This window comes from Hyperolius riggenbachi, chromosome 8 (genome assembly GCF_040937935.1).
Source record: "Hyperolius riggenbachi isolate aHypRig1 chromosome 8, aHypRig1.pri, whole genome shotgun sequence".
Classification (NCBI taxonomy): Eukaryota; Metazoa; Chordata; class Amphibia; order Anura; family Hyperoliidae; genus Hyperolius; species Hyperolius riggenbachi.
In genome coordinates, this window is record NC_090653.1 from 18,175,035 (window position 1) to 18,200,461 (window position 25,427).

The 25,427-nt window shown below is 49.0% G+C and overlaps 1 protein-coding gene across 22 annotated transcripts in view; it reads left to right on the plus strand.

Moving 5' to 3' along the window:
• Positions 1 to 25,427, plus strand: part of POF1B (POF1B actin binding protein) — a 176,527-nt gene that overhangs the window by 32,691 nt on the left and 118,409 nt on the right. Inside the window, exon 1 of one of the 22 annotated variants that reach the window (XM_068250034.1) lies at positions 19,967 to 20,138. The exons of the other annotated variants lie outside the window; for them this stretch is intronic. Coding sequence (XP_068106135.1) covers positions 20,115 to 20,138 — 24 coding nt within the window. The 5' untranslated portion in view covers positions 19,967 to 20,114. Of the gene's footprint in view, positions 1 to 19,966; positions 20,139 to 25,427 lie in introns of those variants that run through there. 22 annotated transcript variants of the gene reach the window in all.

The following is a 25,427-nucleotide window of genomic DNA, read 5'->3' on the forward strand; positions in this document are numbered from 1 at the left end:
CAGGTTGGCAGTGCTTGCTGCCTGTGATCGGGTGTCAGGGTTGTGTGCCCCCCAGGTTGGCGGTGCTTGCTGCCTGTGATCGGGTGTCAGGGTTGTGTGCCCCCCAGGTTGGCGGTACTTGCTGCCCATGATCGGGTGTCAGGGTTGTGTGCCCCCCAGGTTGGCAGTGCTTGCTGCCTGTGATCGGGTGTCAGGGTTGTGTGCCCCCCAGGTTGGCGGTGCTTGCTGCCTGTGATCGGGTGTCAGGGTTGTGTGCCCCCCAGGTTGGCGGTGCTTGCTGCCTGTGATCGGGTGTCAGGGTTGTGTGCCCCCCAGGTTGGCGGTGCTTGCTGCCTGTGATCGGGTGTCAGGGTTGTGTGCCCCCCAGGTTGGCGGTGCTTGCTGCCCGTGATCGGGTGTCAGGGTTGTGTGCCCCCCAGGTTGGCGGTGCTTGCTGCCTGTGATCGGGTGTCAGGGTTGTGTGCCCCCCAGGTTGGCGGTGCTTGCTGCCTGTGATCGGGTGTCAGGGTTGTGTGCCCTCCATGTTGGCGGTGCTTACTGCCTGTGATCGGGTGTCGGGGTTGTGTGCCCCCCAGGTTGGCGGTACTTGTTGCCCGTTAATGGACGTCAGGGTTGTGTGCCCTCCATGTTGGCAGTGCTTGCTTCCTGTGATCAGGTGTCAGATGCGTGCCCCTCCCCCATGTTGGCGGTGCTTGCTGCCTGTGATCGGGTGTCAGATGTGTGCCCCCCAGGTTGGCGGTGCTTGCTGCCTTTGATCGGGTGTCAGGGTTGTGTGCCCCCCAGGTTGGCGGTGCTTGCTGCCTGTGATCAGGTGTCAGATGTGTGCCCCCCAGGTTGGCGGTGCTTGCTGCCTGTGATCGGGTGTCAGGGTTGTGTGCCCCCCAGGTTGGCGGTGCTTGCTGCCCGTGATCGGGTGTCAGGGTTGTGTGCCCCCCAGGTTGGCAGTGCTTGCTGCCTGTGATCGGGTGTCAGGGTTGTGTGCCCCCCAGGTTGGCGGTACTTGCTGCCCGTGATCGGGTGTCAGGGTTGTGTGCCCCCCAGGTTGGCGGTGCTTGCTGCCCGTGATCGGGTGTCAGGGTTGTGTGCCCCCCAGGTTGGCGGTGCTTGCTGCCCGTGATCGGGTGTCAGGGTTGTGTGCCCTCCATGTTGGCGGTGCTTGCTGCCCGTGATCGGGTGTCAGGGTTGTGTGCCCCCCAGGTTGGCGGTGCTTGCTGCCCGTGATCGGGTGTCAGGGTTGTGTGCCCCCCAGGTTGGCGGTGCTTGCTGCCCGTGATCGGGTGTCAGGGTTGTGTGCCCCCCAGGTTGGCGGTGCTTGCTGCCCGTGATCGGGTGTCAGGGTTGTGTGCCCCCCAGGTTGGCGGTGCTTGCTGCCCGTGATCGGGTGTCAGGGTTGTGTGCCCCCCAGGTTGGCGGTGCTTGCTGCCCGTGATCGGGTGTCAGGGTTGTGTGCCCCCCAGGTTGGCGGTGCTTGCTGCCCGTGATCGGGTGTCAGGGTTGTGTGCCCCCCAGGTTGGCGGTGCTTGCTGCCCGTGATCGGGTGTCAGGGTTGTGTGCCCCCCAGGTTGGCGGTGCTTGCTGCCCGTGATCGGGTGTCAGGGTTGTGTGCCCCCCAGGTTGGCGGTGCTTGCTGCCCGTGATCGGGTGTCAGGGTTGTGTGCCCCCCAGGTTGGCGGTGCTTGCTGCCCGTGATCGGGTGTCAGGGTTGTGTGCCCCCCAGGTTGGCGGTGCTTGCTGCCCGTGATCGGGTGTCAGGGTTGTGTGCCCCCCAGGTTGGCGGTGCTTGCTGCCCGTGATCGGGTGTCAGGGTTGTGTGCCCCCCAGGTTGGCGGTGCTTGCTGCCCGTGATCGGGTGTCAGGGTTGTGTGCCCCCCAGGTTGGCGGTGCTTGCTGCCTGTGATCGGGTGTCAGGGTTGTGTGCCCCCCAGGTTGGCGGTGCTTGCTGCCTGTGATCGGGTGTCAGGGTTGTGTGCCCCCCAGGTTGGCGGTGCTTGCTGCCTGTGATCGGGTGTCAGGGATGTGTGCCCCCCAGGTTGGCGGTGCTTGCTGCCTGTGATCGGGTGTCAGGGTTGTGTGCCCCCCAGGTTGGCGGTGCTTGCTGCCTGTGATCGGGTGTCAGGGTTGTGTGCCCCCCAGGTTGGCGGTGCTTGCTGCCTGTGATCGGGTGTCAGGGTTGTGTGCCCCCCAGGTTGGCGGTGCTTGCTGCCTGTGATCGGGTGTCAGGGTTGTGTGCCCCCCAGGTTGGCGGTGCTTGCTGCCTGTGATCGGGTGTCAGGGTTGTGTGCCCCCCAGGTTGGCGGTGCTTGCTGCCTGTGATCGGGTGTCAGGGTTGTGTGCCCCCCAGGTTGGCGGTGCTTGCTGCCTGTGATCGGGTGTCAGGGATGTGTGCCCCCCATGTTGGCGGTGCTTGCTGCCTGTGATCAGGTGTCAGGGTTGTGTGCCCCCCAGGTTGGCGGTGCTTGCTGCCTGTGATCGGGTGTCAGGGTTGTGTGCCCCCCAGGTTGGCGGTGCTTGCTGCCTGTGATCGGGTGTCAGGGTTGTGTGCCCCCCAGGTTGGCGGTGCTTGTTGCCTGTGATCGGGTGTCAGGGTTGTGTGCCCCCCAGGTTGGCAGTGCTTGCTGCCTGTGATCGGGTGTCGGGGGTGTGTGCCCCCCAGGTTGGCGGTGCTTGCTGCCTGTGATCGGGCATCGGGGTTGTGTACCCCTCATGTGGGCAGTACTTGTTACTCGTGATTGGACGTCAGGGATGTGTGCCCCCCATGTTGGCAGTGCTTGTTGCCTGTGATCAGGTGTCGGATGTGGCCCCCCCCCCCCCCCCCATGCTGGCGGTACTTGTTGGCCGTGTGCTGTGTTGTATTTGGTTTTATTGGTTTCCTGGAGTCTGGTCTGGCCAGAGCCGGCTGTCTGCTATGTGTGTGGCTATTGTTGGCTGATCTATAGGTTGCTATAGATATTGCTCGCCTGGCTTGCTCTGGTTGCCGAGCTCCCAGGTCACACAATACAGAACATTCCACTCCATTGTCATGCAGCCTCCGCCTCACACTGCGTCATCCCGCTCTGCAGTCAGGGGAGTCCGGGACTGGGGTTAGGAGGGCAGTATACTAGCTTATACATTTATAAGAGATAATTTGCATATTCAGTAGCTGTGCATTGTGGGTAACCACAGTTGCTAACTTATAGCTGAATTATCACAAGTACCTTCTGTTTTAAAGGGGATGTGCAAGGTTTTGTTAAAAGAAAAAATAATAATAAAAAAATAAAAAACTTACCCGGGGCTTCCTACAGCCGTCTATTAACATAGTTCAGCGCTGCGATCTAAGGCAGTGCTGTACTGGGGACAGCCATGTGACATGACTGTTCCCCAGGGACACAGGAGAGCGATTAGCTCTCATAGGCTGAAGCCTATGAACGCCAATCGCCGTCATCGGTTGGCTGGGGGGAGGGAGGGATTTAAGAAATAAAAATAGTATTTTTTTTTTAAAGAACAAATATTTATAAAAAAAAACAAAAAACATTGGAGCAATCTGACCACACCAACAGAGAGCTCTGTTGGTGGGGAGAAAAGGAGGGGGGGGGGAAATCACTTGCATGCTGAGTTTGTGGCCCTGCAGCAAGCCCTTAAAGCTGCAGTGGCCCAATTTAAGAAAGATGGCCTGGTCCTTAGGGGGGGTTTAACACCGCGGTCCTCAAGTGGTGAAGAAGGTAAAATACACTGAGCATTGATTTTTAGCTATATAAATCCAATAAATAATACTCATAGTAGTCAAGCTAGCAATCACATATAATGCAAATTGTATGCAGTTTGGAATTGTGCTGATCATACGCACTTCCTGGCTCACAAGGAAGTTTGCATGGCTCCGCCCACAGCCCAAAGTGAATGTATTATGGGTGTGGCGTCTTGTGCCCATGGAAGTTCTACTTTCAAATTGTGTGTGTGTGCAAATCTAGGGTGTGCACACACATCTAATTTTGATTGGCCAATTTTTCCACTTCCGTGTAGTATCAGAGCTAACCTACAGAATCTGCTCATAGTATTCAGTCTGTTGGCTCTCCTACCGCATAGAAGTGGAAAAATTGAGCAATCAAAGTTGGATGTGTGTACAAGCCCTTATGTGGCTTGAAAATTGACTAGTTGAATCCCGCCAAAGTGGCATTTGGTGGGTTCCTTTTCTAGCTGTACAATCTGTAATAAATCTGTAATCAACTAGGGATGGTCAATGATATGCAAATACTTCCGAGTTGATGCAAATGTATATGCAAATATATGACGCTTCAAAATGGACCAGTCAATTTAAACCTGGGTTTAAAGTCAAGACAAGCCAAATAACATTTATATCACGCTTTTCTCCTGGCGGACTCAAAGCACCAGAGCTGCAGCCACTAGGGCGCGCTCTATAGGCAGTAGCAGCGTTAGGGAGTCTTGCCTAAGGTCTCCTACTGATAGGTGCTGGCTTACTGAACAGACAGAGCCGAGATTCGAACCCAGGTCTCCTGTGTCAGAGGCAGAGCCCTTATCCATTACATCATCCAGCCACTAAAGTGATTGGTCCAATTTCAAACTGCATCTATTTGCATAAAAATTTGCATAAACTCGGAAGTATTTGCATCTTTGATCATCCCTAGTATCAACTTGTAATTATTTGCATCTCACTGACCATCCCCCGCGGACACAGAATTCCCTTGACTGCCCCCTGCAGGACACCATGATAGCCACCAAATACTTGTTTGGGACTTTAGTTCGGCTGAATTTTTAAGGGACCGTAAAACGATTCTGAGCAGCGGAAAACTGTATGCTTTGGGGTTTTTTTTTCCCTCTGATATCTTCTATGTTGCAGGGGGTGCATAAACAGCTGTAGGAAGAAAAAACAGAAACCTCATATTGTGATGTATGGCAAGATGTTTGGGCAATGTAATTCTGGCATGTGGCCACTAGGGACAGTGCTGCAGCAGATGCTAACATTTACTACAGTACTGTGTGTATTTTTATGTGACTTTCTTGCATTCCTGTTTAATGATATGAAAGCATTCAGGTAATTCCCTCCCTGTGAGCCGTTCAGAAGCTGCTGAGTGGGAAGATGACAGAGCGTTGTTGGGTTTCTGGCTGAGCTGCAAGCTTGGCGTTTGCTGCCAATCTGCCATAGAGCAAGTGCCATACAATCAGAGATGAATTAGATGAAGCCCTAGACAAGGTAGACGCTTTGGCTACCTTTTTATGGTCCTTTTGCTAATCTGATGTGGGAGAGGGATCAGAAAAAGTGACAGGTGGGCCCCCTGACTCCCAGTAGGCCCTAGGCACCTGCCTACGTTGCCTTTGTGGATGATCCTGCTCTGCGACCAATGGTTCGGCAGTGCAACTGATTAGCGGCGTTACTGATGCCACGTTTGTCAGCGGTTGATGCATGTTGCAGTTATTGCGCTGCAGGGACAGTTGCATGTAATGTGCAGCTGCCAAACCACTCAGAGGCACATACAAGGCGTGGGCGTCACACGAACGCTCGCGCCATGTGCTTGCGTCTGGCAGATTCACAGGAGTAACTGACAGGTAGTGATGGCAACAGCTACCCAGGTCACAGAGGCAACTGAAGCAAGAGGGATATGGAAACTGCTAAATGTATTTCCTGTTAAACAATACCAGTTGCCTGGCTGTCCTTTGGCTGCAGTAGAGGCTGAATCAAACACCTGAAACAAGCATGCAGCTAATGTAGTCAGACTTCAGTCAGAGCACCTAATCTGCTGCATGCTTGTTCAGGGTCTATGGCTAAGATAGGGGTCACACGTGAGTAAAACTGCAGCACTTTGCGGCATACCAAAACTGCATGTAACGATCAGCTATGGTTTCTCTGCCTTCTCTGGAGGCATCTGCAATTCTACGTAGGGTTTAAAAAAATGTATGCTGATTTGTTGGTACACTGGAGGTGCTGTGTAGCCGCCATCCCTCGGGTCATGTGGTTCAATGAAGCGATAATTCTGTCGCAGAAGTATTTATGGTGAAATTCCATTTGTCAGAAACAAAGCCGCTCCCTCCTCTTCTGCTCTGTATCTTGCACGCATTTTATCAGAGATTTATTTTGGCTTCTTTCTTCGTTATACATGTTATCCAAACAACAAAAAAGCTACTCAGCCAAAATCCTAAATGGGAGTGTCAGCCTGCTGTAATCGCAGCGTAGTCGTTAGAGCTCTCGCCTTGCAATGCTGGGTCCCCGGTTCCAGGGCACCATGTCACATAACTTATGAACAGGGCCGGTTCACTCAAAGCAAGGTGAAACGTTTGCATCAGATGCAGAGTTTTCAGAGGCAGCATTTGTGTACGGTTTGTACCTTACTGAGGAGGAATGGAGTAACTGAGGGTGAGCAGTTTGTCACAGACTCAGGGCTCATTAACACTAGGGGTGTTTTTGCCCTTTTTTTCAAGCGCAGGCAATTTTCAAAATCGCCCAATAAAACGCTTGTAAAAGGAATCTCTGTGAGAAGGTTCATAACGGCACGTTGCGCCTGCTTTGCGATAACCAAAGCGGTGCCTGGACCATTTTTTTGGGGCGTTTTTGCTATAATGGAAGGTATAGGAAGAGCGCCAAACGTTCACAAAATCATTTCGTGCAGCGATTGCAGTCTTTCTCTTTTTTTTTTTTTTTAAGAATAAATACATTATATTTTCCGGGTCAAAGAGTTCACTTTTTGATTTGCGTCATGGAGTGAATTACAAAACCGCTCTGGAAAAGCGCTTCGAAAAACGCTTTTACCAGAAACGCAGCGCGCATTGGCGCGCCGGGAGGGGAAGAACGCATGCGGTTTCAATTTTAAGTTCGAATGAGGCCTCACAGCCAACCAGCCAGCCAGTGTGCTATTGTGTTGAGCTGCAGCATGTCATGTGAGAACATAAAATGAAGCAGAGTAAATTGCCGGGTTCTGTGTGATCATCCCAAATCGGGGGGTGAAGGGGGGGCATCCTCACAAGTTTGCCTCAGGCAGCAAAATGTCCAGAACTGGCCCTGTTTATGAACTGTGTGTGTGTGTGTGTGTGTGTGTGTGTGTGTGTGTGTGTGTGTGTGTGTGTGTGTGTGTGTGTGTGTGTGTGTGTGTGTGTGTGTGTGTGTGTGTGTGTGTGTGTGTGTGTGTGTGTGTGTGTGTGCGCAGAATCCTAATGTTATTGACCCTTGTGAATATTTTGTTGTTTTCTTAGAAACTTTGTGCACACACAGCATGCCCAAAGCAAACCCAAAGTGAAAATAAACTTATTAATTGAATGTCATGTGTATGAATGGTGAATAGACCATAAGTTACATACTACAAAGTTTCATGTTTTTTTTATCTTTAGTTTAAGTGCTAAATTTTTTTTTTAATTTCTAAATTCTAAACAGTAGCCATGGTAGTCTGATGTAATGACCTTTTTAACTTTTCGGCACTTATCAGCATTGTTTTCTCAGCCAGATAAGAGTGTTTGGCCTTCTGCTTACTTTTCAGGTCACTGGGCTAAATTTGATTTTGTGCTTGGCTGCCTCATTTGCATAGATAACACAACTTTTTTTTTTTTTTTAACACTTGCTGTACTGGAAAACAGGAAGGGACTATTTCATCATGTCACGTCAAGTATACTTCTTGGTTTGCCAATGCTGGTGAATCTGTCATAGCACTAGCTGAGTACCTGGAGGCAGCCCCATGCATTTGCTTTCCATGGACCTTGATGCTGTACAGTTAGTTTAATCTGCTCATGTCAGAGCAGCCTGAAAGGGAATCTGAAGTGAGAGGGATATGGATCTCTACACTGACATATGTATTTACTTTTAAAGTGGACCTCAACTCTAATTCCCCCTCCTCTGTGACTAATCACAAGTGTTATTTGATCTCTCAGCTGTGTCAGCTCAGAAATCTCATCTGCCGTGGCAGAGCAGCTACTTTGTAAACACAGGATGTAAACCCCTGTCCATATCAGCTGTAACAAGTCATTTGATAATTTTGACAAATCGGATGAATCTGTGCCGAAACAAGCATACCTGATCAAAGATTCTATCAAGTTTGGGCCAAAACCGGTGAAATGTATCGATCGAGCATGCTGAAAGATCTTGGTCCGACGTCTCGTGCTTGATCAGCCCATATATGGGCACTGTAATATTTTTAACCATAACAGATCAGATGTTCTGACTGAAGTCAGACTGGATTAGCTGCATTCTTGTTTCAGGCGTGTGATTCAGACACTACTGCAACCAAATAGACCAGCAGGGCGCGTATATAAAAAAAGGGCGCCTGGAAAAAAGGGCGCGGGGTGTAGCCGAAATCAGAAGTTTGAATGCAAAACCGTATTTTTCGTTTAAGAGGTTATAAACGATAATTTAGTTCTAAATACGTTAAATAAACGGAAATGAAATGGCAAAATACCGTCTATAACAGTAAACGAATTCTGAAATGAAACGTCAAATAGCGCCTATAGCAAAAATGATATTTACACTTGTATTAAGCATAGTACTAGAATGGTAGGTTTTACAGGTATTTTACTACAATTATACCTAACTTTAGGGTCACAGATATATCTCCTTATCCCTAACCCCTAGACCCCCCTTTGTGTAAATACACATAATGTAATAAATTGTATATATTACATATATTGTACTATAACTATACCTAACCTTACTCTCACACAGAGCCCTCCCTGTACCTATCCCTAACCCCTAGACCCCCCTGGTGGTGCCTAAACCTAAGACCCCCCTGGTGGTGCCTAAACCTAAGACCCCCCTGGTGGTGCCTAAACCTAAGACCCCCCTGGTGGTGCCTAAACCTAAGACCCCCCTGTTGGTGCCTAAACCTAAGACTCCCCTGTTGGTGCCTAAACCTAAGACCCCCCTGTTGGTGCCTAAACCTAAGACCCCCCTGGTGGTGACTAAACCTAAGACCCCCCTGGTGGTGCCTAAACCTAAGACCCCCCTGGTGGTGCCTAAACCTAAGACCCCCCTGGTGGTGCCTAAACCTAAGACCCCCCTGGTGGTGCCTAAACCTAAGACCCCCCTGGTGGTGCCTAAACCTAAGACCCCCCTGGTGGTGCCTAAACCTAAGACCCCCCTGGTGGTGCCTAAACCTAAGACCCCCCTGGTGGTGCCTAAACCTAAGACCCCCCTGGTGGTGCCTAAACCTAAGACCCCCCTGGTGGTGCCTAAACCTAAGACCCCCCTGGTGGTGCCTAAACCTAAGACCCCCCTGGTGGTGCCTAAACCTAAGACCCCCCTGGTGGTGCCTAAACCTAAGACCCCCCTGGTGGTGCCTAAACCTAAGACCCCCCTGGTGGTGCCTAAACCTAAGACCCCCCTGGTGGTGCCTAAACCTAAGACCCCCCTGGTGGTGCCTAAACCTAAGACCCCCCTGGTGGTGCCTAAACCTAAGACCCCCCTGGTGGTGCCTAAACCTAAGACCCCCCCTGGTGGTGCCTAAACCTAAGACCCCCCCCTGGTGGTGCCTAAACCTAAGACCCCCCCTGGTGGTGCCTAAACCTAAGACCCCCCCCCCTGGTGGTGCCTAAACCTAAGACCCCCCCCTGGTGGTGCCTAAACCTAAGACCCCCCCCTGGTGGTGCCTAAACCTAAGACCCCCCCCTGGTGGTGCCTAAACCTAAGACCCCCCCCCCTGGTGGTGCCTAAACCTAAGACCCCCCCCCCTGGTGGTGCCTAAACCTAAGACCCCCCCCCCTGGTGGTGCCTAAACCTAAGACCCCCCCCCCCCCTGGTGGTGCCTAAACCTAAGACCCCCCCCCCCTGGTGGTGCCTAAACCTAAGACCCCCCCCCCTGGTGGTGCCTAAACCTAAGACCCCCCCCTGGTGGTGCCTAAACCTAAGACCCACCCCCCTGGTGGTGCCTAAACCTAAGACCCACCCCCCTGGTGGTGCCTAAACCTAAGACCCACCCCCTGGTGGTGCCTAAACCTAAGACCCACCCCCCTGGTGGTGCCTAAACCTAAGACCCCCCTGGTGGTGCCTAAACCTAAGACCCCCCCTGTTGGTGCCTAAACCTAAGACCCCCCCTGTTGGTGCCTAAACCTAAGACCCCCCCTGTTGGTGCCTAAACCTAAGACCCCCCTGTTGGTGCCTAAACCTAAGACCCCCCTGTTGGTGCCTAAACCTAAGACCCCCCCCTGTTGGTGCCTAAACCTAAGACCCCCCTGTTGGTGCCTAAACCTAAGACTCCCCTTCTGGTGCCTAAACCTAAGACCCCCCTGGTGGTGCCTAAAACTAACCACCACCCTGGTCCTAACCCTCCCTGTACCTATCCCTAACCCCTAGACCCCCTAGTAATGCCTAAACCTAACCATCCCCACTGCACAAAACACACTAAACACATATAAACAATAATATATTTAATCCTTAAAATACTTCACTCCAAATAACATGAATAAAATAATTTATATATTTGTAATAGAATAACTAGCCTTAAAATCACGTAGAAATCTTAAAATAACAGTAATTTGTAATAGAATAACTAGCCTTAAAATCACGTCGAAATCTTAAAATAACAGTAATATTTAAAGCGATATTTTAGTAACTATAATCAACGCATTATAAATGTAAAAACAAAGTTAATACCATAAGCGATGTATTTCTAATACAATCAGCTTTAGAAACGTTATTTAAGCATCATACATATGAAAACGAATTTTAAATGATAAAAGAAGTGTAAACGAAATTTTAGTTGTTAAAGTTTTATAAGCGCATTTTTAAAACGAAAAAAACTAGTTAAAACCCATATAAGCGAAATTTACAAACGAAAACATAACACAAAGTCTAAACGAACTTGTAAACGATATTTGTTATAAACTTTATCCTGTAAACGAAAACCTTTAATAACACGATCCCTGTAACCGCTATTTCTCGGGCGCCCTTTTTTCCTGTCGGGCGCCGAATAGCCGATATTTTGCATTGCAGTCTATGGCGGCGCCCTTTTTGTCCATTATCCCTGTGCGCCCTTTTTTACTAGTTCCCAGCAGGACAGCCAGGCAACTGGTATTGTTTAAAAGGAAACCAATATGGCAGCCTCCTTCTCTTCTCACTTCAGGTTTTCAGTATGAGTTGTATGGAGCATCTCTTGGTTTAGGCACAGTGGCATAGCTAAGGAGCTGTGGGCCCTGATGCAAGTTTTACATGGGGCCCCCCAAGCACTCTGTACTTAATACGGCTCACCAAAACCTGCCAATAGCAACTACAGTGTCAGAGGTGCAGGAAGGGGATGGGGAGCAGCTTGTTACTGATTACCCCCAAGCACTCTATACATAGCAATCCCTGCCAATGGCAACTACAGTGTCAGAGGTGCAAGAAGGGGATGGGGAGCAGCTTGTTACTGATTACCCCCAAGCACTCTATACATAGCAATCCCTGCCAATGGCAACTACAGTGTCAGAGGTGCAAGAAGGGGATGGGGAGCAGCTTGTTACTGATTACCCCCAAGCACTCTATACATAGCAATCCCTGCCAATGGCAACTACAGTGTCAGAGGTGCAAGAAGGGGATGGGGAGCAGCTTGTTACTGATTACCCCCAAGCACTCTATACATAGCAATCCCTGCCAATGGCAACTACAGTGTCAGAGGGGCAAGAAGGGGATGGGGAGCAGCTTGTTACTGATTACCCCCAAGCACTCTATACATAGCAATCCCTGCCAATGGCAACTACAGTGTCAGGGGAGCAAGAAGGGGATGGGAGCAGCTTGTTACTGATTACCCCCAAGCACTCTATACATAGCAATCCCTGCCAATGGCAACTACAGTGTCAGGGGAGCAAGAAGGGGATGGGGAACAGCTTGTTACTGATTACCCCCAAGCACTCTATACATAGCAATCCCTACCAATGGCAACTACAGTGTCAGAGGTGCAAGAAGGGGATGGGAGCAGCTTGTTACTGATTACCCCCAAGCACTCTATACATAGCAATCCCTGCCAATGGCAACTACAGTGTCAGGGGAGCAAGAAGGGGATGGGGAACAGCTTGTTACTGATTACCCCCAAGCACTCTATACATAGCAATCCCTGCCAATGGCAACTACAGTGTCAGGGGAGCAAGAAGGGGATGGGGAGCAGCTTGTTACTGATTACCCCCAAGCACTCTATACATAGCAATCCCTACCAATGGCAACTACAGTGTCAGAGGTGCAAGAAGGGGATGGGAGCAGCTTGTTACTGATTACCCCCAAGCACTCTATACATAGCAATCCCTGCCAATGGCAACTACAGTGTCAGGGGAGCAAGAAGGGGATGGGGAACAGCTTGTTACTGATTACCCCCAAGCACTCTATACATAGCAATCCCTGCCAATGGCAGCTACAGTGTCAGAGGTGCAAGAAGGGGATGGGGAGCAGCTTGTTACTGATTACCCCCAAGCACTCTATACATAGCAATCCCTGCCAATGGCAACTACAGTGTCAGAGGTGCAAGAAGGGGATGGGGAGCAGCTTGTTACTGATTACCCCCAAGCATTCTATACATAGCAATCCCTGCCAATGGCAACCCCAGTGTCAGAGGTGCAAGAAGGGGAGGGGAGCAGCTTGTTACTGATTACCTCCAAGCACTCTATACATAGCAATCCCTGCCAATGGCAACTACAGTGCCAGAGGTGCAAGAAGGGGAGGGGAGCAGCTTGTTACTGATTACCCCCAAGCACTCTATACATAGCAATCCCTGCCAATGGCAACTACAGTGTCAGAGGTGCAAGAAGGGGATTGGGAACAGCTTGTTACTGATTCCCCCCAAGCACTCTATACATAGCAATCCCTGCCAATGGCAGCTACAGTGTCAGAGGTGCAAGAAGGGGATGGGGAGCAGCTTGTTACTGATTACCCCCAAGCACTCTATACATAGCAATCCCTGCCAATGGCAACTACAGTGTCAGAGGTGCAGGAAGGGGATGGGGGACAGCTTGTTACTGATTACCCCCAAGCACTCTATACATAGCAATCCCTGCCAATGGCAACTACAGTGTCAGAGGTGCAGGAAGGGGATGGGGGACAGCTTGTTACTGATTACCCCCAAGCACTCTATACATAGCAATCCCTGCCAATGGCAACTACAGTGTCAGAGGTGCAAGAAGGGGATGGGAGCAGCTTGTTACTGATTACCCCCAAGCACTCTATACATAGCAATCCCTGCCAATGGCAACTACAGTGTCAGAGGAGCAAGAAGGGGATGGGGAGCAGCTTGTTACTGATTACCCCCAAGCCCTCTATACATAGCAATCCCTGCCAATGGCAGCTACAGTGTCAGAGGTGCAAGAAGGGGATGGGGAACAGCTTGTTACTGATTACCCCCAAGCACTCTATACATAGCAATCCCTGCCAATGGCAACTACAGTGTCAGAGGTACAAGAAGGGGATGGGGAGCAGCTTGTTACTGATTACCCCCAAGCACTCTATACATAGCAATCCCTGCCAATGGCAACTACAGTGTCAGAGGTGCAGGAAGGGGATGGGGGACAGCTTGTTACTGATTACCCCCAAGCACTCTATACATAGCAATCCCTGCCAATGGCAACTACAGTGTCAGAGGTGCAGGAAGGGGATGGGGGACAGCTTGTTACTGATTACCCCCAAGCACTCTATACATAGCAATCCCTGCCAATGGCAACTACAGTGTCAGAGGTGCAAGAAGGGGATGGGAGCAGCTTGTTACTGATTACCCCCAAGCACTCTATACATAGCAATCCCTGCCAATGGCAACTACAGTGTCAGAGGAGCAAGAAGGGGATGGGGAGCAGCTTGTTACTGATTACCCCCAAGCCCTCTATACATAGCAATCCCTGCCAATGGCAGCTACAGTGTCAGAGGTGCAAGAAGGGGATGGGGAACAGCTTGTTACTGATTACCCCCAAGCACTCTATACATAGCAATCCCTGCCAATGGCAACTACAGTGTCAGAGGTGCAGGAAGGGGATGGGGGACAGCTTGTTACTGATTACCCCCAAGCACTCTATACATAGCAATCCCTGCCAATGGCAACTACAGTGTCAGAGGTGCAGGAAGGGGATGGGGAACAGCTTGTTACTGATCACCCCCAAGCACTCTATACATAGCAATCCCTGCCAATGGCAACTACAGTGTCAGAGGTGCAAGAAGGGGATGGGGAGCAGCTTGTTACTGATTACCCCCAAGCACTCTATACATAGCAATCCCTGCCAATGGCAACTACAGTGTCAGAGGTGCAAGAAGGGGATGGGGAGCAGCTTGTTACTGATTACCCCCCAAGCACTCTATACATAGCAATCCCTGCCAATGGCAACTACAGTGTCAGAGGTGCAAGAAGGGGATGGGGAACAGCTTGTTACTGATTACCCCCAAGCACTCTATACATAGCAATCCCTGCCAATGGCAACTACAGTGTCAGAGGTGCAAGAAGGGGATGGGGAGCAGCTTGTTACTGATTACCCCCAAGCCCTCTATACATAGCAATCCCTGCCAATGGCAACTACAGTGTCAGAGGTGCAAGAAGGGGATGGGGAACAGCTTGTTACTGATTACCCCCAAGCACTCTATACATAGCAATCCCTGCCAATGGCAACTACAGTGTCAGAGGTGCAAGAAGGGGATGGGGAGCAGCTTGTTACTGATTACTCCCAAGCACTCTATACATAGCAATCCCTGCCAATGGCAACTACAGTGTCAGAGGTGCAAGAAGGGGATGGGGAGCAGCTTGTTACTGATTACCCCCAAGCACTCTATACATAGCAATCCCTGCCAATGGCAACTACAGTGTCAGAGGTGCAGGAAGGGGATGGGGGACAGCTTGTTACTGATTACCCCCAAGCACTCTATACATAGCAATCCCTGCCAATGGCAACTACAGTGTCAGAGGTGCAGGAAGGGGATGGGGGACAGCTTGTTACTGATTACCCCCAAGCACTCTATACATAGCAATCCCTGCCAATGGCAACTACAGTGCCAGAGGTGCAAGAAGGGGATGGGGAACAGCTTGTTACTGATTACCCCCAAGCACTCTATACATAGCAATCCCTGCCAATGGCAACTACAGTGTCAGAGGTGCAAGAAGGGGATGGGGAACAGCTTGTTACTGATTACCCCCAAGCACTCTATACATAGCAATCCCTGCCAATGGCAACTACAGTGTCAGAGGTGCAAGAAGGGGATGGGGAGCAGCTTGTTACTGATTACCCCCAAGCACTCTATACATAGCAATCCCTGCCAATGGCAACTACAGTGTCAGAGGTGCAAGAAGGGGATGGGGAACAGCTTGTTACTGATTACCCCCAAGCACTCTATACATAGCAATCCCTGCCAATGGCAACTACAGTGTCAGAGGTGCAGGAAGAGGATGGGGAACAGCTTGTTACTGATTACCCCCAAGCACTCTATACATAGCAATCCCTGCCAATGGCAACTACAGTGTCAGAGGTGCAAGAAGGGGATGGGGGACAGCTTGTTACTGATTACCCCCAAGCACTCTATACATAGCAATCCCTGCCAATGGCAACTACAGTGCCAGAGGTGCAAGAAGGGGATGGGGAACAGCTTGTTACTGATTACCCCCAAGCACTCTATACATAGCAATCCCTGCCAATGGCAACTACAGTGTCAGAGGTGCAAGAAGGGGATGGGGAACAGCTTGTTACTGATTACCCCCAAGCACTCTATACATAGCAATCCCTGCCAATGGCAACTACAGTGTCAGAGGTGCAAGAAGGGGATGGGGAACAGCTTGTTACTGATTACCCCCAAGCACTCTATACATAGCAATCCCTGCCAATGGCAACTACAGTGTCAGAGGTACAAGAAGGGGATGGGGAACAGCTTGTTACTGATTACCCCCAAGCACTCTATACATAGCAATCCCTGCCAATGGCAACTACAGTGTCAGAGGTGCAAGAAGGGGATGGGGAGCAGCTTGTTACTGATTACCCCCAAGCACTCTATACATAGCAATCCCTGCCAATGGCAACTACAGTGTCAGAGGTGCAAGAAGGGGATGGGGAACAGCTTGTTACTGATTACCCCCAAGCACTCTATACATAGCAATCCCTGCCAATGGCAACTACAGTGTCAGAGGTGCAAGAAGGGGATGGGGAACAGCTTGTTACTGATTACCCCCAAGCACTCTATACATAGCAATCCCTGCCAATGGCAACTACAGTGTCAGAGGTGCAAGAAGGGGATGGGGAACAGCTTGTTACTGATTACCCCCAAGCACTCTATACATAGCAATCCCTGCCAATGGCAACTACAGTGTCAGAGGTGCAAGAAGGGGATGGGGAACAGCTTGTTACTGATTACCCCCAAGCACTCTATACATAGCAATCCCTGCCAATGGCAACTACAGTGTCAGAGGTGCAAGAAGGGGATGGGGAACAGCTTGTTACTGATTACCCCCAAGCACTCTATACATAGCAGTCCCTGCCAATGGCAACTACAGTGTCAGAGGTGCAAGAAGGGGATGGGGAACAGTTTGTTACTGATTACCCCCCAAGCTCTCTATACATAGCAATCCCTGCCAATGGCAACTACAGTGTCAGAGGTGCAAGAAGGGATGGGGAACAGCTTGTTACTGATTACCCCCAAGCACTCTATACATAGCAATCCCTGCCAATGGCAACTACAGTGTCAGAGGTACAAGAAGGGGATGGGGAGCAGCTTGTTACTGATTACCCCCAAGCACTCTATACATAGCAATCCCTGCCAATGGCAACTACAGTGTCAGAGGTGCAAGAAGAGGATGGGGAGCAGCTTGTTAATGATTACCACTATTCAAAGTATCTATAGAAGTGATTATTATGAGCACAGGACCAATAGAGCGATAATACTGTAGTTGAGGGAGGGCCCTTTGGGGCCCCTGTTTAGGCGTGTGGGAAATGTGAAATGTCCAATTCAATATCCTATGTAGATTTAAAAAAACAACTGGCAATATCCTGTTTTCACAAACACTGGTCCACATGACAGCCCAGGGGCCCCAGGTCTCTCTCACTCACTGGGGCCCCCAAACCACCATGCGACACCTAGAGGGAAGTGCGGGCAAGCCCTGGAACTCTCACCTCCAGGGAACTCACTCCACCACCTCTAAACTGAATGCCAACTGCAACAAACACAATTGCTAACTTCCAGCTAGAGCAATGTCCTGCCTCTATCTGGCCAGCAGACGCTAGTCAGCCAATCAGGTGCACTGTCATTCAATATCCTATTTAGATTAAAAAAAACAACTGGCAATATCCTGTTTTCTTCAGTAAAAAGACACATTATAATTGAGCACTAAACATGATTACAACATACAATAGATTCCCTCATATTCCGTGCTTTATTTAGTAACAATAAAAGTGTGATAATTGCCGCCACCCAATCTCCCGCCGGTTTCGTTGCTCTGAAAGGGCGTGTTCTGATTGGCTGACATTGATGATGACATTTTTACACGCCGTTTAGTTACTGATGAGGCAACAGGCTGGTTAGAATTGCTCTTCCAGTTTTGGGTGGACACCGGTAAGCTGAATGTACACAGCCTCTCCCTTGTGCCTTTTGTCTCTGCTAAAGTCTGATCGCTGTACATTGCTTTTTGGCCTCTTGCACACTGCAAGAGATTCCGATTCAGATTCCGCTTTTTAATCTGTTTTTACATCCAATTCAGATTTCGATTTGCAGTGTGCAGGGAGCAAACTGCAAATCGGAATCGGATGTAAAAAACGATTAAAAAGCGGAATCTGAATCGGAATCGCTTGCAGTGTGCAAGAGGCCTTTATGAGGTCTTTTCAGTCTTTTAGCCCCAGAAGCCCTCGCTCACATTGCGTTCGGCTTGCGTGTCCGTCCGCGTTGGTTTGAGGCGGTTTTATTTTTCCCTATTCCCGGCGCTTGGGTGGGCGATTTTGTTTTTGTGTTTAGCGGTTTTCTGAGTGTTTTTTTCAGAGCGGTTTTGTAATTCACTCAAGTCAGGAAGTGAGCTCTTTGACTCGGAAAATAAATACAATGTATTTATTCTTAAAAATGCGAACACAAATGCTACATAAAGCGATTTTGTGAGCGTTTTGCGCTCGCTCTATACGTTCCATTGAGGCGAAATTGCCTCAAAAAGGGTCCATGCAACGCTTTACTGAACCGACAGCGCAGGCCCTGCTGATATGAACCTTCTCATAGACATTCATTGTCCATGCGCCCGGGGGGGGGGGGGGGGATTATGCGGGGCCTTTTTAAAAACCGCACGGGGGCGAAAAAAAAAAACAGAAAATGCCTGCAGTGTGAGCAAACCCTTAGGGCCTGTTGCTACTGAGTTTAAAATCGCAATGCAATCATTCACATTGAAAGTAAAAATCATGCATATCAATGGAGTCCTTCAGATTGAATGCAGATTTTCGAAGGTTGTGCGATCCAGAAAACCATGGACTGCAGATTTCGGCACCACGCATCGTTTCCCATGTAATGATTGTTAGACGCGTATGAAAAGTCATATTACAATTCACATAAGACTCTATTTCTATTAGTACATTACATTTGGCATGTGCTTTTCTGTATGCAGATTTCCGCGTTTTTTTTTTAATTTTTATTTTAATGCAAAATTAAATGTGACTTTTCGTATGCGTCTAACAATCCATTACTTAGGAAACAGATGCGTATTGCAGAAATCTGCAGACTCAGTGGCGGAGCTAAGGAGCTGTGGGCCCCGATGCAAGTTTTACAATGGGGCCCCCCAAGCACTCTATACATAGCAATTGATACGGTGCACCAAAACCTGCCAATGGCAACTACAGAGTCAGAGGTACAAGAAGGGGGTGGGAAACAGTTTGTTAATGATTATCACTATTCAAAGTATCTGTAGAAGTCATTATTATGAGCACAGGACCAATAGAGAGCTAATACTGTAGTTGAGGGAGGGCCCTTCGGGGCCCCTCTGGCCCAAGGGCCCCGATGCGGTCGCTACCGCAGCACCCCCTATTGCTACGCCCCTGTCTGCAGTCGATATTCTTACGATGAGCGCTGCGGCCGTCCATTGACCGCCCGCCAAGCATTTGTGTGAACCAGGCTGAAACCTGAATAGAATGCTTCAGAAATGCCATCGCTACCATCAGCCTCTGGTGGTTCTGCTGGTGAGAGGCCCCTCGGTGTCTTCTTGAAACTGCTACAGAGTCTCCCTTCTCCTGCTGCATTTTTTCCACAGTGTATTATATAAGTGAAAGATTCCCCCGCGTAGTCAGCCAACTTCGCTACGCTGGAACTACGTGTAGTTTTACACAATTACGCTTCGCAAACTACGGCTTCGAAATCAAAAGTTTCGCTACGTAAGCATTTCGTAGACTACCCGGTAAAATACGAAATTATGCGAAGCGTAGTGTATGCGGACGCTTAAGCCCTTATGCGGAAAAATGTCTGCATTAATCTGCCAAATATGCGCATGCGTGAACTCTTGTATGCGTACATTCCACCTTCCAATGCAGAATTATATACGCATAGAAGGGGAAATAAACTATCTGGACATGCACAAGCATGAACAATGATCCGTACGCGGAAAAATAGACGCGTTCACCGCCTGCATAGTTGACTTCGCAATGCACACGTCAACCACGCATAGCGGGCAAAGCTTCGCACAGCGGTACTACAGCTACGCGTAAATTCGTAAGTGTAGTTTTGAAACTTCGCCTATGGACTACGATGCTTAGATTCGCACTGGCGTAGTTTTTTGAGCAACACTAGCGCAGATACCCCCTCATATTGGAAATGAAAGGTGGTGTTCGGATAGCCGGCGTCCTTCTTGTACATATCTGCCGGTCGGAGCAGGTGTGGATACTACAACCGGCCTTGCTTTTCTGTATCGCCCGCCCCTTTTATCCCACGCTTCCAGGTGTTGACTCTTTAACTGCTGTCAGGCGTAATCCGTCCCCTCTGACAGGGATTAAAGGCGTTCCTGCGTAGTTTGCCACGAGCAATCTCTCTCTGTATTGACGACCGGCTCCTTTAAGAATGCACGTTGGTGGCGGTGACAAGGGCGTGCCGCCTGCTACATATTTCTGTCCTGATAAGTTCAGGTTTGAAGCTGTGTTTGCTCAGCAGAAGTCGGGTGAGCTCAGACAGGTCATTACCTCGTCCGCCTTATCCTGCGGTTTTGCCTGGAATTTGTACCGGATAACCAGGAACGACTGCTTTCACACCTAGGAACCCCCTCCACGCCTGAGTCATGGATTGGCCGGGGAAGCGATGGGTGAGGATCTCGTGCAATGCCTGGGAGTCGTGTCTGTGCGTGTGTGGGGAGGAGGGATGGTTGGATGGGGATTGGAGGGATGTCAGAACGACCGCTGGGTTAATATTTGTAGAGTTGTGCAGAGAGGAAGCTGGGACAGACTGTACTTGTTCATACACGGCAAGGCACAGCCGGCTTACAGGTGAATAGAGAGCGTCATTGTACTACAGCTGATCTCTGTCCCATGTTTGCAGCCAAATCTGTTCAACCGCCTATCTGTCATGTGTAACCTTATCTCTCTCCTTTTATATGGTGCTGATTTATTACACAGTGCGTCTATCCGTCTTTGCACCAGAGGAGCTTACACTCTAATGTCCTCACCACAGTCATACATTATTATTATTATTATTATTATTATACATTTATATAGCGCTGACATATTCCACAGCGCTGTACAGAGATCACTGATCCATTCCTATCAGCCTCTACACCAGAGGAGCTTACACTCTAATGTCCTCACCACAGTCACACACTATTATTATTATTATTATTATTATTATACATTTATATAGCTCTGACATATTCCACAGCGCTGTACAGAGATCACTGATATATTCCCATCAGTCTCTGCACCAGAGGAGCTTACACTCTAATGTCCTCACCACAGTCACACACTTAGGGCTCTTTCACATTAGGGCAGATTTTCTACGTTTCAACGCAAAGGATAAAGTTTGCGTTACCCAAGGTGAAATGAAAGTCCATAGACTTTCATTTTAGCTTTCACATATAACGCAGCCTTTTTGTGCGTTGCGTTACACTGCACCCAGGCGCAGTTTTTCGGTGAACGCTAGCTTTATGCGTTACAATGTTAGTCAATGTAAAACGCACACTATGCGCGTTTTTAATCCGTTAACGCAGGCAATCAGTCCCAGAATGCAACAGAGGAACAATGTAGAAAGTTGAAAACTAAAAGAAAAAAAAATTACCTGCGTTTTCCTATGTCCTGTAACGCATTGAAAACGGATTAAAAACGCACACTCACTGCAGTGCAACGCATATCAAAACGCATTAAAAAGCATACAACAAAACGTATGCTTTGAGCGTTCTCCAACGCAAGCTCTGATGTGAAAGAGCCCTTATACATTTATATAGCTCTGACATATTCCACAGCGCTGTACAGAGGTCACTGATCCATCCCCATCAGTCTCTGCACCAGAGGAGCTTACACTCTAATGTCCTCACCACAGTCACACACTTATACATTTATATAGCTCTGACATATTCCACAGCGCTGTACAGAGATCACTGATCCATTCCCACCAGTCTCTGTCCTCACACATGATCTGTGGGTATTGGGTCCAGTTGCTGTGATGGTGTATTTATAGTGTTCAGGTGTGGATGAATGTGCTGTTTACTGTTGCAGCTCTTTGTGTCTCAGCTTTGCTGGGTGCAGCCCTGTAATTTTATGTGTGGCTTACATTGAAACCTCTCTACAAAGGAAGTTAATTATAGACGGCCGATCCACCCAGTCCATCATATATCACGCTGGCTTGTATTATTAATTTTCATTTCTCATCTAGTATCTTCTTTTTAAATTCACAACCGTTAATTAATTGACCTGGCAAAGAGATGGCCCCGCCTCCTCAGCCCCTCCTCCTGTTAGTGATGCAATAAGTGGGGATTCCCCTGGTTAATGAATGACCGCAGTACAGTGCACTAAAGGACTCGATTCTACGTCTCCCAGTCATTTGTTATATCTGAGCTGGGTAAGAAGTCCATTCGTTACCTTCTTAGGACTGAGTCACATGGGGGTAAAGGGAAAGTTTTCGCTGGCAAAAGTATAGTTTATAGTGAACCTAGCACATTTAATTTGCACGACCACTATGTGGTTCACTAATGGGGAAAAAACCCTTAAATTTACCTCTTCTTCTTACATTTAAAAGTTTCAGGCATATTAGAACTGAAGTAATTATTTTATTGCACACATTAGCGATAACAAACAAAAGCTTTCATCAGCAGGAAGGCGGGTAGATTGGACTATTATGCTTCAAAGAGTTTAGAGAAGTCACAGATACTATCTTCACACCTTCCCCTGGATACATCATGGGCAGCTAGAAGTTGAGGGAAGAACATGGCAGCTCCTACAGCTATTAGAAACGAGGAAAAAAAGAGGGGTTTGGTTCCCTTTAAAAGATCTCTAGGCTCTGTTCTATTCAAATGAATGGAAGCATTTTTAAATGACTGAGAGCAGTTGTCGTCCGTAGAAATGTTGCGGTAGAACCCATTGTCTCATTTTGGATCAGTAGAGTTCAGCGTCTGCTGCGTTCGCGGTTCCGTGACCCCCTAGGAATTGCGATGACAGGAACTGATGCTGAATGCTTTACCTCGCAGTAACGGGTAGCGGAGTGCGGTTTTCTTTGTGGTTTTTGGATTAGATGGACGGCTGTCGGCAGCTTGTTTAGCCGACGCTAAACACTTTCTGCGATGTAGCATCAGTTCCCGTTGTCACGTGTTGACCCCCGAGGGGACACGGAACCGCAAACACAACCAACACTGGTCCAAGACGAGCCGACGGGCTCTACCGCTACGTTTACATGACTGACGCCAACTACTGTCACTGTTGTTTAATAAATGCTTCCGCTGATTTGAATGGAATGGCGGTACATTCCTCTGTCGTCGGCCGGTGAAAGTCGCGTTTAACATCTGTGTGAATCCGCCCTCAAGGGCAGTCCTAGCATCCGATGAAGCCATGTTTTTCTCCCCAGAGGCCAGGTGCCTGGTTTATTGATGTGAACTAGAGCTGGGTTCGTAGGACCCCTTTACACTTGTGGGAACAGCCCGATGATGTGACAAGTTTTTCTTTTAAAATGCTTTTATGAATGTCTGGAATAAGTTAGTTGAATAAGGCCCAATGTGTCAGTCTGCAAGTATCCTAAAGGGTCCCATCAGTCGCTGAATGGACAGATCAACCATGAAACACATCCCTCTCTGAATATGATCAGAAAAGGATCTGTTGCCTGCCCATACACTGCAGACCGATTTCTGATAGATTTCAGCATAAAATCAGAAATCGGCTAAGCGCCTCCCTACCTACCTTGTCTCCCCCAAGTTTTAAAATGTCCCTTCCCCCCCGGTGCTCGTGCGTAAGGTCTCCCCTGTCCACCGGCACGATTCCTGACCACCTCTGTGATTCCTGGCCTTTGCCGTGTCTGCTTTTACCACGAGAGCCATGTAGCACCAGGCAGGCGCATGTGTGATCACATATGCGGTGGCGCTATTGCGGTAAAGGTGGTGATGGTGGAGGAGAAAAGGAATCAGGCCGGCGGACAGGTACACTTGCACTCAGGGTGGGGGGGGGGGGGCACATCGGCTGGGGGTTCATCTGAGATGTTGGTCGTCATGATATCAAACATCTTTACCACCTCACACCCTATCAAGCTATTACGGCCGAGATTTTCCAGCATATCCATTGACTGATTTTGGCCTGAAATCTATTGAAAAATTGATTGGCAGGGCCGGATTTAAGCCAAGGCCACATAGGCCATGGCCTAGGGCACCACAGGATCAAGGGCGGGTGGGCAGCAGGCTATACTAAGGGGAAGGAAAGGGTCACCTGGCGAGATGAGAAGGGGGGGGGGGGGTCATCTGGCTTCTTATACTAGAGAGGTGGGAGGGGTCATTAGGATACCTAAACTGGTGGGGGGGGGGGATCCGGTTATATAAGCTGGGGGAGAGGTCATATGGCTACCTATACTGGAGGGGGTCATTTGGCTATCTATACTAAAGGGGGGCGGCTGCTGACAGTGGCCATGGGTGGTAAAAAAAACCTGCTGATTGGGTGACCGACTTGTTGCAGCACTGATTTTTTTTATTTTCTATTCGATAAAATCATTGAATTGGAAGGTCGATCGGATCACCCCACAAAATCGCCTGATGTATGACCACCTTTTCAAAAACTTGGGCTGGTGCACACCAAGAGTGCTGAACATTTTTTAAAATCACCAGTGCTTTGAAAAGCGCGCTTGGCTGTTGTTACCCTGTGAGGGTGTTCCCACAGCAGCATTTTTTTCCAAATCACAAGCTCGCTGCATGTTGCATTTTTTTGAGCAATTCAGCTTGAATGACTGAGCAAAAATGCCCATTCATTCAAAAATCACTCTAAAAAGCGCTTTACAAAATCAGTCGCTAAGCGCTAGCGATTTGTCATTTTGGTGTGCACTAGCTTAAAGACTCTCATGTGAAAAAAGAGCCCTCAGGGGGTACCCATCTCGTCCTCCCGTCTTGTCTCATTCTAGTGGTGGGAACCCCGAAAGTACACCAACAAGGGTTTGACGGTGCTGAGTAGCGTCTCTCCGCTCGGGCTCCAATTGGAAATAGCTGAGCCTGATCGAGTCTGCTCTACTGCGCAGGTGCAAGGCTTTAAACAATACCGGCTGCCTGGCAGCCCTGCTAATCTATGTTGCTGCAACACTAACATTGAAACAATGATCATGGTCATGAAACTTGCTGTGCTACGAGAAGAAAAAAAAAAGTAGAACTATATAAAAACCAAACCAAAATCAAACAACTTACCATATATGTCATTGTGCAGTGTCACTCTCCACTGCCTTCACTACGCCTCCCAGACCTCCAGGTGGTTGTTTAGAGAAGTTATAACAATGTGCCCTGTGAACTTATTAGATCAGGTGTTTCTGACATTAGTGTCAGATCTGACAAGATTAGCTGCATGCTTGTTTCTGGTGTGATTCAACCACTATCGGACAATTTCTGTGTCCCGGAAAAGTCGTTCAGACGTCTGGTCTAAACGACAGTATGTGGAAAAAATCTGCCGTGTGTATGGACCTTTTAGCTATGCTATGCTTTGTTGCAAAGGATTGATGTATAGACTGAGTGCTATGTTATTTTTATAAAAAGTGGCTTTATATGTAAAGATGTTATCTTGTAACGGGCTGTTTTTTTTTATCTTGCCACAGTAAAAAGATTTAAAAACAAACACCTGATCCGCTGCATGCTTGTTCAGGGTCTATAGATAAACGTATTCGAGGCAGAGGGTCAGCAGGACAGACAGGCAACTGGTATTGCTTAGGGCCCTTTTCCACGTGCAGTCGCTAGCGTTCACGCTGAACGCTAGCGATTGCTGAATCGCAAAACCGGCGATTCCCCGACGTTCGCGGCCGCGATTTTGCTATGCTATGCACTGCATAGCAAAATCGCGGCAAATATCGCTCCGCCGCACGTTCGCGTTCCCGTCAAAAGCGAATCGCGGTAGTGGAAATGACCTACCGCGATTCCTATGTTAAAAAGCAAACC